The sequence below is a fragment of the Oncorhynchus mykiss genome, chromosome 13 (genome assembly GCF_013265735.2).
Source record: "Oncorhynchus mykiss isolate Arlee chromosome 13, USDA_OmykA_1.1, whole genome shotgun sequence".
Taxonomy (NCBI): Eukaryota; Metazoa; Chordata; class Actinopteri; order Salmoniformes; family Salmonidae; genus Oncorhynchus; species Oncorhynchus mykiss.
In genome coordinates, this window is record NC_048577.1 from 29,879,382 (window position 1) to 29,894,395 (window position 15,014).

Genomic DNA, 15,014 nt, shown 5'->3' on the forward strand with positions numbered 1-15,014 from the left:
TGATTGATTGATTAATTAATTAATTAATGGGTCATTTTTATTAATTTTAATAGACAAAAGGCTTTATGGTAAGAAACAATTCAGTGTTGTAATTAATTGCTTTAAATCGTTGAAATTTAAAGCAAGTTAAATTCAAGTAACAAATGTGTCACCTTGGTGAGAATCATGCGTGCAAATCCCCATTACTAATGGCACAAGCCTTCCAGGCTACTCTTTCATTGTTTAGACTATCTTTGTAACTATGTCTATTTAGACATAGACATTTATAATAAACCAATGTAATAGATTGATTATATTGAGAAAGCTTTGATAGACTTTAGTTGATTTGAGCATGGCATTTTTTCAAATCAAATATACTCCAAAGACAGCACTGTGTACACTTGAATGAATATATTCTACTGTGTACTACTGTAGTACTACTATAGTCTTTTCTTTGATGAATACTAGAAATGTGTTTGCACTTCCAGGCATTCAATATGTAGGCCTATCCTATCACTGAATGAGTCACACTTCACTGTGTGCGAAAGAGTGTGAAAGAGGATGAATGACCACACTGTGTGTTTCTGTAGGCGTGTACCAGTGAACGCTGCTGAGGGGGCTCATAATAATGGCTGGAATGGAGTCAATGAAGTGGTATTAACCGCATGGAAACCACATCTTTGATGTGTTTGATACCATGCCATTGAAAGGGCTGGGGAGTAACAGATTACATGTAATCTGTTACATGTAAGGGATTACAAAACAACTGGTAACTGTAATCCGGTACATTACCAGAAAAAAATACTGTAATCAGATTACAGATACTTTTGAAAAACTAGATTATTACTTTTGAATTCAGAAAGGATGTTTGCGAAAAAAATCTTTGACACTTCTTTGATTTCTCAATGACATTCAAATCAGTATTGAAAAAGGTGCACATTTAAATTTGTTCCACCTGACCCAGTCTGACTACTATGATGACACACCAAATGTGTTTGATGGATCGCGGGAAAAGAGCACAAACAAGCTTTTGTAGGCTACAGTCCAAGCTATCTTCCAATGGTGCGACTGCTGTCGGCATCCGAAGATTATCCAACTTTAATAAACGCTTGGAGGAAAGGATGACAGCAGTGGTGTAGTCTACGGCGATCCGGAAATAACTTATTATTAATATCGACATAGCGTATTGATGTGAATCACTCTGCTGCTCTCTCATCAAATCAAATTTATTCATATAGCCCTTCGTACATCAGCTGATATCTCAAAGTGCTGTACAGAAACCCAGCCTAAAACCCCAAACAGCAAGCAATGCAGGTGTAGAAGCACGGTGGCTAGGAAAAACTCCCTAGAAAGGCCAAAACCTAGGAAGAAACCTAGAGAGGAACCAGGCTCTGTGGGGTGGCCAGTCCTCTTCTGGCTGTGCCGGGTGGAGATTATAACAGAACATGGCCAAGATGTTCAAATGTTCATAAATGACCAGCATGGTCGAATATTAATAAGGCAGAACAGTTGAAACTGGAGCAGCAGCACGGCCAGGTGGACTGGGGACAGCAAGGAGTCATTTAGCTATTTGCGCCTTACAGATTGTGGTTGTTGTGGATGGCTGTTCACAAATCTAAATATGTATTTGAACCCAATAATGGTTGAATTCAACAAGTTCAAGGTGCTTATCAATCATTGTTTTTTAAACCATTGTACAGCCAGTGAAAAATGCACTCTTGCAATAGCTGCATAGGGCAGATCCCAGCCTATGTAATAAAAGTGGGGATTTTATTGCTCAATCTAATTCATGCTGATAAAAAAAAACATCCATCCATGGACACATGCTCAAACTCACACACTTCTGATCTGTAGTTGGTACATCCATTTTTGGACTTATAAATTATATATATTAATGTAAAGATATAATTGAGTCATATGTAGTAAAAAGCGATGGGTTAGAAGAAGCCTACATAACCAACCATAAAGTGAAATTTAACATTGATTTATCCTGCAATAGATGTCATTCAATTGATAACATACATTTTTGTCTTCTTCTAATGACTCTTAAGGGGAAAGTAATCTAAAAGTAACTGCATGTAATCAGATTAAGTTACCGAGTTTGGGTAATCCAAAAGTTACTTTATTGATTACAATTTTGGACAGTAACCCTGGCCATTGACTTCATTCCAGCCATTATTATGAGCTTTCCTCCCGTCAGCAGCCTCCACTGGCGTGTACGCGTCGAGACACGTGTCATTTGCATGCCACCGGGGTTCATGGAATGATTCAAAGCCTAGATTGACCTCCAAAGAGACAGCTTTTGCCCGCTGTCCACTTTGGCTTATATGCACCACGCGCCCGTGATCAGACACTCACTGGTATCACTGAGCACACTCTGTTGGGTCGTGGACCGTTGATGGCCAGGTCACACTGTTCATCAAGGTTCAATCAAGTCTCTTGGGAATGCAATTTCCACCAACACTTTGTACTTACTCAACTATATACAGTAGGTTAATTACTGATAAGGTAAATATAACAACATAATGAAACGGAACTAGTTAAATTCTGATTCAGATCATTTCATGTCCCAAGGAACTTGAGTTGAATTCCCCCCATTTTACAGGAAATAGACACTCATAAAGCTTACACACTTGACACACTTTTATTTGTAATTCAGGTATTACAAATTATTCATAAATGGTTTATGAATGTGTTCTTGTTGTGTAAGGTGTGACTAGTTGTATAGCCATTTCACCTAACATGCCTGGGGATTGCTGTATGTGCTATATCAGTGGTCACTCCGGTTCAAGAGAGGTACTGGGTGTGCAGGCTTTTGTTCCAGCCCAGCACTAACACACTTGATAGCACTTAGGCTACACACTTCATTCAGCTCTTCAGTCTGGGCTGGGATTAGGTGAATCAGGTGTGTTTGTGATCCAAATGCTATATGAAAAATTATATTTTCAATCAAACACAGTCACTGGTTTCCCCCGGATAACTTTAAAAAACATGATTCCTCTAGAGCTGCAACTTTAACAAAAGTCTCAAAGCAAAAGTACTCAAATGAATGTACTCAACAAAGTAATGTTTACAGTGGGATCAAAGAATCTCAACAACCTTTCAAATGAAACCTGTGTTCGTCCACCATAATATAGTGACATATATTGGATAGTGTTTTTTGACTTATCCGGAAACCTTGGGAAACAGTTTTGTTTTATCTAATGGGGGCTATTTGTGCAATGAACTTTGAACTGTGAACTTATCCCTCAGGCAGGGACGTCTACCGGAAAGTGCAGGGTAGGGATAACCCTGTCCCTGCCACCATTATCAGCCTTGCAGGTATACATCCTCCCTTTGTCCTCTCCATCTTCCCCTCACTTCGCTATCGTCTCGCTCTCCTCTATCCTCCCTCACTTCTCTATCATCTCGCTCATGTGACTCATGAGTTCTTTATCACGGATGTCTCAATACTGCCTCCGGCTGGAATTCTCTGTGAATTAACAGTCTGCTTTTTCATTTCCAGTGTCACTCTTTTTGAATGAACTCCCTTTCTCTTATCAGCTCAGTACGTCAGTGCTTCTGCTTTGGTGACTAGCTTTGGGCCAGTCAAATGGCTAGATTGTCACTGCAAAGCTAATAGTCAGTATCATGCAGCTATTGAACATTTGCCTCTTTCACACACCTTTGTGGCCTCTCCTACTACACTTTTTTTAGTCCTCACTATATCGTACATCAATTAGCATAAACAGAGCACAAGAAGGTACACTTGCAACAGAAACCTGGACTCAAGTGACATTTTCACACTTAGGAGCCTCGCTAAACTGAACCAAGCTGAACTGTTATGCACTGGCCAGGTTATGCATCCAACACAGTAGCTGGAGCTGTGCTAGAAAGGATTATGTGAAAATAAAATATCCAAGGCACAGCTGAGCACAATATTTGGAAAAGTGTAAATGTTTTCAAGAGCAGATGTTGAGCAGTCAACAGCTATTTTGACCACTAACGGACATACATGCATGGCCTTTTATGGGTGCCGTCCTTGTCATGGCCACTAACCACCCAAATGTGTTCACTCCCTTTCTTTCTCCCTCTCTCTCTCTCTCTCTCTCTCTCTTTCTCCCCCTCTCTCCCTCAGAGGAAGGGGACGAGGAAGCTCTCTCTAAGAAGGAGGAGGAGGAACGCCGCATCGCTGAGATGGGCCGGCCCACCCTGGGGGAGCACGTTAAACTGGAAGTCGTCATCGAGGAGTCGTATGAGTTCAAGGTACGAGAAAATATATTTTGAATAACCCAAAATATTGTATTTTCAGCTCTTTGAAGCTGAAGTACAAAACTGAAAATAAAAATAAGCAACAACGTACAGAGGGGAAGCATAGCATACCGCACAAAGAACAGGTCTACCACTTACCAGACTTGCTTTCAATGAGAGTGACAAATCATTAACTCTCATTTCTATCTGAAATATTTTGGGTCGTGCACAAACCTGCAAATTGTACCTTTAATAATAGTAAGTCACAGCTTTGATAGGACCCTGAAATAAATAGTGCACTATAAAACCACTCACTCCACCACTTGGAAAAGGAGTAAGACAACCAGCCGCACTTGAGATTGCAGCTCCCATTACTTAAGTCGTACCTCCGATGTCTTAAGTGGTATCTCCCGTGTATTAAGTCGGCCCAGCTGGAGTCCTTTCAATGTTTAATTTCATCCAAACTCCAACTTTCACTGACATGGCCATCTGTCAATCCAAACTTACTGATACTGTAAGTTCCATATTCCACATGAAAGAGACAGTGATTAGGATGAACATTTCGGGATTTGAGCATTAAAAATGTCTTTGCAGTTTGGGGTAGTTTTAGGGGTATGTTTGAGGTTGATATAGGGGTTGAGATATGGTTTAGTTCCCAGTCTGGCCTGATAAATCAAACTGCTTTGTCTTTATTGTATAGACTTTTGCATCATGTGCACTGCCAAGGTGTATTCATTGGGCATGTATCTATGTTTGTGGAATGCTAAATAACCAGGATTGAGGATTATTAGACTGAAATATTATGTTCTGGTGCCCCACAGAACACAGTGGATAAACTGATTAAGAAGACCAACTTGGCTCTATTGATTGGAACCAATAGCTGGAGGCAGCAGTTTATGGAAGCTATCACAGTCAGCTCTGGTAAGCAGATCAATCAATCAATCATTTAATTGGCAGCGTATAGAGCTTTTTAGAAATGTGTTTGTAACAAAGTGACTAACCAGAAATCCAGGCCTAACAACCCCAAAAGAGCAAACCACAACTAGAGTGGCAGGGGAAAACTCCCTAGGTCTAGGAAGTGCAGTAGGAAGAACCCTTCCAGGTAGCCTCTTAAATACCATTTCTGCGTCTCAAATGGCATCATATTCCCTTTATAGTGCACTATGTTTGACCAAGGCCTATAGGGCTCTGTTGAAAAGTAGTGCACTATAGTGAATAGGTTGCCATTTGGGAGCCAGCCTATATTCTGATTCTTGGACAACAATACAGGATGATGTATTCAGAGCAAAATCAAATCTATTATGTTATTTTCCTTTCAAATCACATTTGTCTTAATTGGCTACACAATCACCCTAGCCACAAAGTCATCTGCCCAAATCTTAATTGGAATGCTTTTTGTAATTAGAGGGAACTGTGAAGTTCTTGTAGCGGCGCCCTCCGAAGCACATTCCAGACACAATGCACTGTTGATTTATCAACAAGGTAGCGCTGAAGCACAACAAACTCATCAAGCAACACACACACACAGTCTCACATACACAATCATATATGCACACATCTCACACATGCACGAACACACGCACACAGACAGACACACACACACACACACACAAATTTCTGAAATCTGTGTGTGTGTGTGTATGTGTGTGTGTGTGGTCGCGTATTCTGCCACTGTGTACTCTGTTTAGGGCAAAATAGCATTCTAGTTTGCTCTGCGTTCTCTCTCTGCCTCTCCACCAGTCTCTCTCGCTCTCTCTGCTTCTCCACCTCTCTCTTTCGCTCTGGCTAACAAAGCTTGTTAGCCATGGGAGTGCACTCCAGAGGAGATTTCTCCAGGGATACAGTAGTAATGAGATCATTAAAAAGTCCATGTAATGAATTAGTCTGCTCATGGGGTTCTAAACTACATGTGTGTTTGTGGCCATGTCCAGAATCAGGCTTTCCTACTACTTACTTAAACTGCATATTGTGTGCTAGTATCACATACTGTTCAAAACAATTAATTAAGTAAGCAACCAATATCAGCATACTAGAATCCTGAGGATGCATAATCTAATGAGCAATTCCGTTTATTCCCGCCATTCATTTTGGTACAGCTGATTATCAGCTGTTGTCAGACACTTGGTTCTCGAAAAACGATTTTCTTCCTCAAATGTGTACAGCGAATTCTACTGGCTGAAAAGCTGAAATTAGTATGACATCCTGCGATTTAAAGCATACAAACATTTTTAAATTTCACATACAAACATTCCTACTATTCAGAATGCAAGTATGGGTATTCGGACACGACCATTGTGTGTGTGTGTGTGTGTGTGTGTGTGTACTCGTGAGTTCTGAACTGTGCTAATATCCAGGAAGACCCTTTCCACTAGGATAGGCACAGAGTCTTTGCTGCAGATGGGCTATGGTTGATCTCATCCCTAACCTGTATGTTTACTGTAACACAAATTCAATTGGAGACAAAACAGGACAGGACATGGTCAAGCTGGATCTGTTTAACCACTATGGCCTCCTGTCCACTCAAATGCATGCACCCACACATGCGTTCACATGTAGAAACAAACATTGAAACAAGTACTGCAATGCAGGCCTATGTCTTGAAACATACTCATGGACACGACATGTATAGCATTATCAAAAATAGACACAAATACAGACACACACATACACACACACAAAAACGTGACCATTCCCTGCTCCCGTGCAGAGAAACGCATTCAGGTGGATTTTGCCCATCAGCTACTTTAAGCAACGTCACCCTAATGAACTCTCCCATGGCTTCAATGAGTAGAGATGTGGCTCACTGTCCTGACTTGATGTGATAAGAGACTTCATTATTTGTGTAATGTGGAAATTCACTCTCCACACAGTCTGTAAAGAGTGGAGAGAGTAGGGCTAACAGCTAACACTACTAGGAAAGCCTGAACGTCTGTGTTTTAATTTAGAATGGACTAGTGGTGGCTAGTTTCTCCTGGTCTACTCACAGTTTAAGACTAGTTTACATTGCAGAGAACCTTAACATTTTAGCAGAGGTTTTAACCATGTTAAATGTTGAAATTGAACTACGAAGTTGGGGTTACAACCAACTACCGGGGGTTTGCTAACTACCTCGCTCTAAGAGTGCAGAGTATAAAGTCAGACAATCTGCTGTCTCAGCCACTGCCTGTCACCAAGGGAGTACCCCAAGACTCAATCCTAGGCCCCACGCTCTTCTCAATTTACATCAACAACATAGCTGTATGCAGATGATACAGTCTTAAACTCAGCTGGCCCCTTCCGGGATTTTGTGTTAAATGCTCTGCAACAAAACTTTCTTAGTGTCCTACAAGCTTTCTCTGCCCTTAACCTTGTTCTGAACACCTCCAAAACAAAGGTCATGTGGTTTGGTAAGAAGAATGCATCCCCCCCACAGGTGTGATTACTACCTCTGAGGGTTTAGAGCTTGAGGTAGTCACCTCATACAAGTACTTGGGAGTATGGCTAGAAGGTACACTGTCCTTTTCTCAGCACATATCAAAGCTGCAGGCTAAAGTTAAATCTAGACTTGGTTTCCTCTATTGTAATCGCTCTTCTTTCACCCCAGCTGCCAAACTAACCCTAATTCAGATTACGGAGACATAATTTATAGATCGGCCTCTTGGGGGCTAGATGTTCTTTACCATTCGGCCATCAGATTTGTCACCAATGCTCCTTATAGGACACAACACTGCCCTCTATACTCCTCTGTAAACTGGTCATCTCTGTATACCCGTAGCAAGACACACTGGTTGATGCTTATTTATAAAAACCCTCTTAGGCCTCACTCCCCATCTGAGATATCTACTGCAGGCCTCATCCTCCACATACAACACCCGTTCTGCCAGTCACATTCTGTTAAAGGTCCCCAAAGCACACACATCCCTGGGTCGCTCGTCTTTTCAGTTCGCTGCAGCTAGCGACTGGATCGAGCTGCAACAAACTCAAACTGGACAGTTTTATCTCAATCTCTTCATTCAAAGACTCAATCATAGACACTCTTAATGACAGTTGTGGCTGATTTGCATGGTGTATTGTTGTCTCTACCTTCTTGCCCTTTGTGCTGTTGTCTGTGCCCAATAATGTTTGTAACATGTTTTGTGCTTCTACCATGTTGTGTTGGTACCATGTGTTATTGTCATGTGTTGCTGCCTTGCTATGTCGTTGTCTTGGGTCTTTCTTTATGTAGTGTTGTCTCTCTTGTCATAATGTGTGTTTTGTCTTATATTTATATACAGTTGAAGTCGGAAGTTTACATACACTTAGGTTGGAGTCATTAAAATTATTTTTACAACCATTCCACAAATTTCTTCTTAACAAACTATAGTTTTGGCAAGTCGGTTAGGACATCTACTTTGTGCATAACACAAGTCATTTTTCCAACAATTGTTAACAGACAGATTTTTTCACTTATAACTCATTGTATCACAATTCCAGTGGGTCAGAAGTTTACATACACTAAGCTGACTGTGCCTTTAAACAGCTTGGAATATTCCAGAAAATTATGTCATGGCTTTAAAAGCTTCTGATAGGCTAATATACATCATTTGAGTCAATTGGAGGTGTACCTGTGGATGTATTTCAAGGTTTACCTTCAAACTCAGTGCCTCTTTGCTTGACATCATGGGAAAATCAAAAGAAATCAGCCAAGACCTCAGAAAAAAACTTGTAGACCTCCACAAGTATGGTTCATCCTTGGGAGCAATATCCAAATACCTGAAGGTACCACGTTCATCTGTACAAACAATAGTACGCAAGTATAAACACCATGGGACCACGCAGCCATCACACTGCTCAGGAAGGAGACGCGTTCTGTCTCCTAGAGATGAACGTACTTTGGTGCGAAAAGTGCAAATCAATCCCAGAACAAATCAATCCCAAATTCACCCAATTTATTGTGGGAAGGTTGTGGAAGGCTACCTGAAACGTTTGACCCAAGTTAAGCAATTTTAAGGCAATGCTACCAAATACTAATTTAGTGTATGTAAACTTCTGACCCACTGGGAATGTGATGACATTCTGACATTTCACATTCTTAAAATAAAGTGGTGATCCTAACTGACCAAATACAGGGAATTTGTACTAGGATTAAATGTCAGGATTTGTGAAAAACAGAGTTTAAATGTATTTGGCTAAGGTATATGTAAACCTCCGACTTCAACTGTAGATGTATTTTTTTTATTTTTTTATCCCATCACCCGTACCCACAGGAGGCCTTTTTCCTAAATTGTAAATAAGAATTTGTTCTTTACTGACTTGCCTAGTTAAGTAAAAGTTAAATAAAATAACTAATAAAATAACTCCCTCCCCTCAAAATGTCTCAGGCGATGATGACGAGGACGAGTGCGGCGAGGAGAAGCTGCCCTCCTGCTTTGATTACGTCATGCACTTCCTCACCGTCTTCTGGAAGCTCCTGTTCGCATTTGTGCCGCCCACCGACTACTGGAATGGCTGGGCCTGCTTCGTGGTCTCCATCAGTATGATTGGCCTGCTCACCGCCTTCATTGGAGACCTGGCCTCCCACTTTGGCTGTACCGTGGGCCTCAAGGACTCCGTGACCGCCGTGGTGTTTGTGGCGCTCGGGACGTCTGTGCCAGGTGCGTTCCGTACATGCTGCAATACACCCAGACACACATACACGCGCAAAGACATATTCACAAACTCTGGGTCTTATGAAGACTCTGTCACCAGTCTGGTGTTTGCGGCATTGGGACGCCAGGCTAGTAACATACACCATCTAGCTCTTTACTCTCATGACAGGTTTTTATTATAATTAGGCAAAAAAAAGTATTTAGTCAGCCACCAATTGTGCAAGTTCTCCCACTTAAAAGAGAGAGGCCTGTAATTTTCAACATAGGTACACTTCAACTATGACAGACAAAATGAGAAGAAAAATTCCAGAAAATCACATTGTAGGACTTTTAATGAATTTATTTGCAAATTATGATGGAAAATAAGTATTTGGTCAATAACAAAAGTTATCTCAATACTTTGTTATATACCCTTTGTTGGCAATGACAGAGGTCAAGCATTTTCTGTAAGTCTTCACAAGGTTTTCACACACTGTTGCTGGTATTTTGGCCCATTCCTCCATGCAGATCTCCTCTAGAGCAGTGATGTTTTGGGGCTGTTGCTGGGCAACACGGACTTTCAACTCCCTCCAAAGATTTTCTATGGGGTTGAGATCTGGAGACTGGCTAGGCCACTCCAGGACCTTGAAATGCTTCTTACGAAGCCACTCCTTCGTTGCCCGGGCGGTGTGTTTGGGATCATTATCATGCTGAAAGACCCAGCCACGTTTCATCTTCAATGCCCTTAATGATGGAAGGAGGTTTTCACTCAAAATCTCACGATACATGGCCCCATTCATTCTTTCCTTTACACGGATCAGTCGTCCTGGTCCCTTTGCAGAAAAACAGCCCCAAAACATGATGTTTCCACCCCCATGCTTCACAGTAGGTATGGGGTTCTTTGGATGCAACTCAGCATTCTTTGTACTCCAAACACGACGAGTTGAGTTTTTACCAAAAAAGTTATATTTTGGTTTCATCTGACCATATGACATTCTCCCAATCTTCTTCTGGATCATCCAAATGCTCTCTAGCAAACTTCAGACGGGCCTGGACATGTACTGGCTTAAGCAGGGGGACACGTCTTGCACTGCCGGATTTGAGTCCCTGGCGGCGTAGTGTATTACTGATGGTAGGCTTTGTTACTTTGGTCCCAGCTCTCTACAGGTCATTCACTAGGTCCCCCCGTGTGGTCCTGGGATTTTTGCTCACTGTTCTTGTGATCATTTTGACCCCACAGGGTGAGATCTTGCGTGGAGCCCCAGATCAAGGGAGATTATCAGTGGTCTTGTATGTCTTCCATTTCCTAATAATTGCTCCCACAGTTGATTTCTTCAAACCAAGCTGCTAACCTATTGCAGATTCAGTCTTCCCAGCCTGGTGCAGGTCTTTTGACAGCTATTTGGTCTTGGCCATAGTGGAGTTTGGAGTGTGACTGTTTGAGGTTGTGGACAGGTTTCTTTTATACTGATAACAAGTTCAAACAGGTGCCATTAATACAGGTAATGAGTGGAGGACAGAGGAGCCTCTTAAAGAAGAAGTTACAGGTCTGTGAGAGCCAGAAATCTTGCTTGTTTGTAGGTGACCAAATACTTATTTTCCACCATAATTTGCAAATAAATTCATTAAAAATCCTACAATGTGATTTTCTGGATTTTTTTTTTCTAATTTTGTCTGGCATAGTTGAAGTGTACCTATGATGAGAATTACAGGCCTCTCTCATCTTTTCAAAGTGGGAGAACTAAATACTTTTTTGCCCCACTGTATGTAGGGTTTATATGAAGTGTTCTTGAATAGTACACTATGTCATAGCTCTTGTCATGCATTGACATCTAATTTCGGATCTGTGTTACCCTATCACCATTCCCAATTCTTATTTTTCGTCCTCTCCCTTTCTCTTTATCTCTCTCTCTCTCCCCCAGACACATTTGCCAGCAAGGTAGCTGCAATTCAGGACCAGTACGCCGATGCCTCCATCGGCAACGTAACGGGCAGCAATGCCGTCAACGTCTTCTTGGGCATCGGCGTGGCCTGGTCCATCGCTGCCATCTACCACAATTCCAAGGGCAACGACTTCCGGGTGGACCCGGGCACCCTGGCCTTCTCCGTCACCCTATTCACCATCTTCGCCTTTGTCGCCGTGGCCGTGCTCATGTACCGGCGCCGGCCCGAGATTGGGGGCGAGCTGGGTGGGCCCCGTGGCCCCAAAATCGCAACCACCTGTCTCTTCTTCAGCCTGTGGCTCATGTACATCGTCTTCTCCTCCCTGGAAGCTTATTGCCACGTCAAGGGCTTCTAACTTCTCTATAAAGTATCTGAAAGCAAGATTCAAAAAGGGATAATTAAAAGATCTAAGAAAGCTTCTGAAAGATCTTCGAAAGCTTCTTAGTCTTTGAAAGCTTCTATAAGGTCTAATAAAGCTATTCAAAAGTATTTGAAAGCTTCTAAAGTAAATTTTAAATATTTTTAGTCTTTTAAAAGCTTCTAAAATAAATGTTAATGCTTCTAAAAAGAACCACTTTATTGACATCCTACGCCATTGACTTCCATGTCCATTTATCCTAAATCTAACATCCATGACTCTGCATACCCTTCTCGTCCTATGCTTAAGCCACCTACTGCCACATCCAAGACATCCAAAGCATCCACTACTACAACTAAGGCCTCTGAACCAACACCAGCCGGATGGTGGCCCAAAAATAGGGATTTTTGTTTATTTTTAACTATTCATTTAGTGTTTGTTCTCTAGCTCCTTCGATCCTGTTGTTGCAGCTTTATTTTAAATGGAAGCTATCTGTTGACTTTCATTGGATCAAGACTCCTAAGGCTGTGTATCCAAAATGTACTTTCAAATGAAGCAAAAACGTGTGCTTGTTTGGTTATACAGAACTTCAAAGCTGGGCATAAAAGTGCTGCTGGTTGGCGTCCACAATTTCTGTTCAGGCCCCCCCCCCCCCCCCACACACAAAATAATTGACAAATTTGTCATAATATTCCTGTAGCCAGAAACGTGAGTGATTGTTTAAATGCAAAGAGCATATGGATGAAAAATGCATAGTTACTTAGGTAAAAACTTGAATGAGGCTATAGCTCATTTTATGTCTACACTGTACTGTTGCAGTGATGACTGTACCTCTAATATTATAGAAACTAAAAAAAAACTTTCCTTACAAGAAGAATGTCTTGATATAAAATGTCACTAATGCACATGTTACATATTATAATTTTTTCCCCACTAAACATTTATCAGCAACAATACTATAACACTATACAAGTAGAGTGTTGGCTACAATACACCGAGATCTTTTCACTAAAATGCATTTACCACAATTTACAAATGAAATATCATTGTAAAACAAAAAATTAACTGCGTAAATTGAAATCAACAAGTTGTTTTATCAACAAAAAAAAATCTAATTGGACGGAATGAGCCTAGATATTATTCAGTGAAAGATTTTTGAAAATGTTTTTAGGAAAATGAACCAACCTTTTCTAGCGTGGTTGGACAGGTTGAAGTTCTTTTGATATTCTTATCAGACCTCTCATGACAAGGATTATATCCTATACAGTATGGATCTTCCATATTTGGGTGAATAGGGCTTTTAAGACTTCTATCATACTGCAGTAAGAAGATAAAGTCCAGAAAATATATAGTATGCCGTGAATGGGCAACTTTTGTAGGCCTTTTGTAGGCCTGCGGACCAATTACACTTTTAATTTTTTTGAAAACAAATTCTTAGGAGTTTAGTCGGGGTCTCAACTCACTGTTGAGGGTTAGAATAAAGAATACACAAGATGCAATTTAGAAATGTGGTTGTGCATCAGCAGTCACTCAATTAGCCCATTTCAGCTAAATGTTTTTTGATTGGTAAATTAGTCTAGTGGCCAGCTATCTAAACTTGTAGTAAGCATGGTTGAATTAATGACCGGGGTGGGGCCCTTTGATCATCAGTTATCATATTAAAACTGCTGACATTTGCATCCACCCTATGGTAAAATGTGTAGAATTTCAGGAAATGAGCTGTAAAACTTCTAATTGTTTTCTCCAGTCCATGGCAAAATGAGTAAAATTGCATGAAATGAGTTGTAAAATAAAAATATATTCTCTGTGCCCAGTGGCAAAATGTGTAGAATTGCAGAGAACATGCTTTAAAACGGTAACATTTTCTCTACACCCCATGGCAAAATGTGTAGAATTGCAGGAAATTAACTTTAAAACTTCAAATGTTTCTCTTCGCTGTCACAGGGGTGCTTTGCTGGCGGGGGGTGGTATGGATGTGGGTACGCAGACCCACGAACCACTGCAGCCCCTCATGATGAGTTCCGTTGTTCATCCCTGTAGTAAACTATCAAGATCTCCAAGACAGAGACTGCCAATCCCTTTATATATGTGATGTCCATAGCATCTTTCATTTTGTCTGTTAACTATCACAGGTGACAGACAAAACAACAAACTCTACAGTTGTGCTTCTCTCATAGAAAAGTCATCAAAAATGTATTGCGTGTCAAGTTTTGTCATACGTTGATTCTTTGTCCAGGTGTGCGGTGATGTTCACTTTAGCGCTGTGGTGAGCATAGTGTGCTCTGACTGAATAATCCTCAATGTTGGATTATCAATGTGCTAATTGTAAACTATATGCATGAGTGTAAACATAACTGTATATCATAAGCCGTAGTTATCATTAACATTAGGGGACACATTTTAATAATGAGTAGTAATGGATTTGGGTTCATTGAGTTTGTTTTTGTGTGTTTGCTCCTAGAACAATGTTATCTGAAAGACTACACTTCTTTAAAGTAATGTGAACAAATAATTTCTTATTTGTATGAAAAGGCAATATCTCATACTCTTGTGTTGATGAAATAGGTATTTGTACTGTCCAAAACTATAGTTTGCTGATGTCAAGTTTGCGGAAAAGACGAAGCAGTACTTTGTCTGTGTTATCTGTTTTTGTATATAGTGTACAGTGTTGTCAAAGTGAGGTAGTTGGCCTCAATGTTGAAAATATAAGATTCAAGCTATTTATTTTCCTTCCCTTTGGGGACACAAGAATAGCTAATGTTGCCTTCCAGGGGAGCCACGTTTGAGTTGACGTTCTCCCCTCTATTTTTCTGAATGAGTCCGGGTGGTTCTTGTCCTTGTTGAGGTATTTTGATCCTTTCTTGCGATGGAAGTTGTCTTGTCGTCAATACATTCAGGGGCCAAAACGGATACTACAT

At 40.8% G+C, this 15,014-nt stretch overlaps 1 protein-coding gene across 3 annotated transcripts in view; it reads left to right on the forward strand.

Annotated features, from left to right (window-relative positions):
• Positions 1-14,774, forward strand: part of ncx (cardiac sodium-calcium exchanger) — a 52,151-nt gene extending 37,377 nt beyond the window's left edge. Inside the window, exons 6-11 of one of the 3 annotated variants that reach the window (XM_021556141.2) lie at positions 54-68; positions 3,232-3,300; positions 4,097-4,224; positions 5,031-5,130; positions 9,549-9,821; positions 11,717-14,774. In XM_021556141.2, coding sequence (XP_021411816.1) covers positions 54-68; positions 3,232-3,300; positions 4,097-4,224; positions 5,031-5,130; positions 9,549-9,821; positions 11,717-12,093 — 962 coding nt within the window. In that variant the 3' untranslated portion in view covers positions 12,094-14,774. 3 annotated transcript variants of the gene reach the window in all.
• The last annotated feature ends 240 nt before the right edge of the window (positions 14,775-15,014 follow it).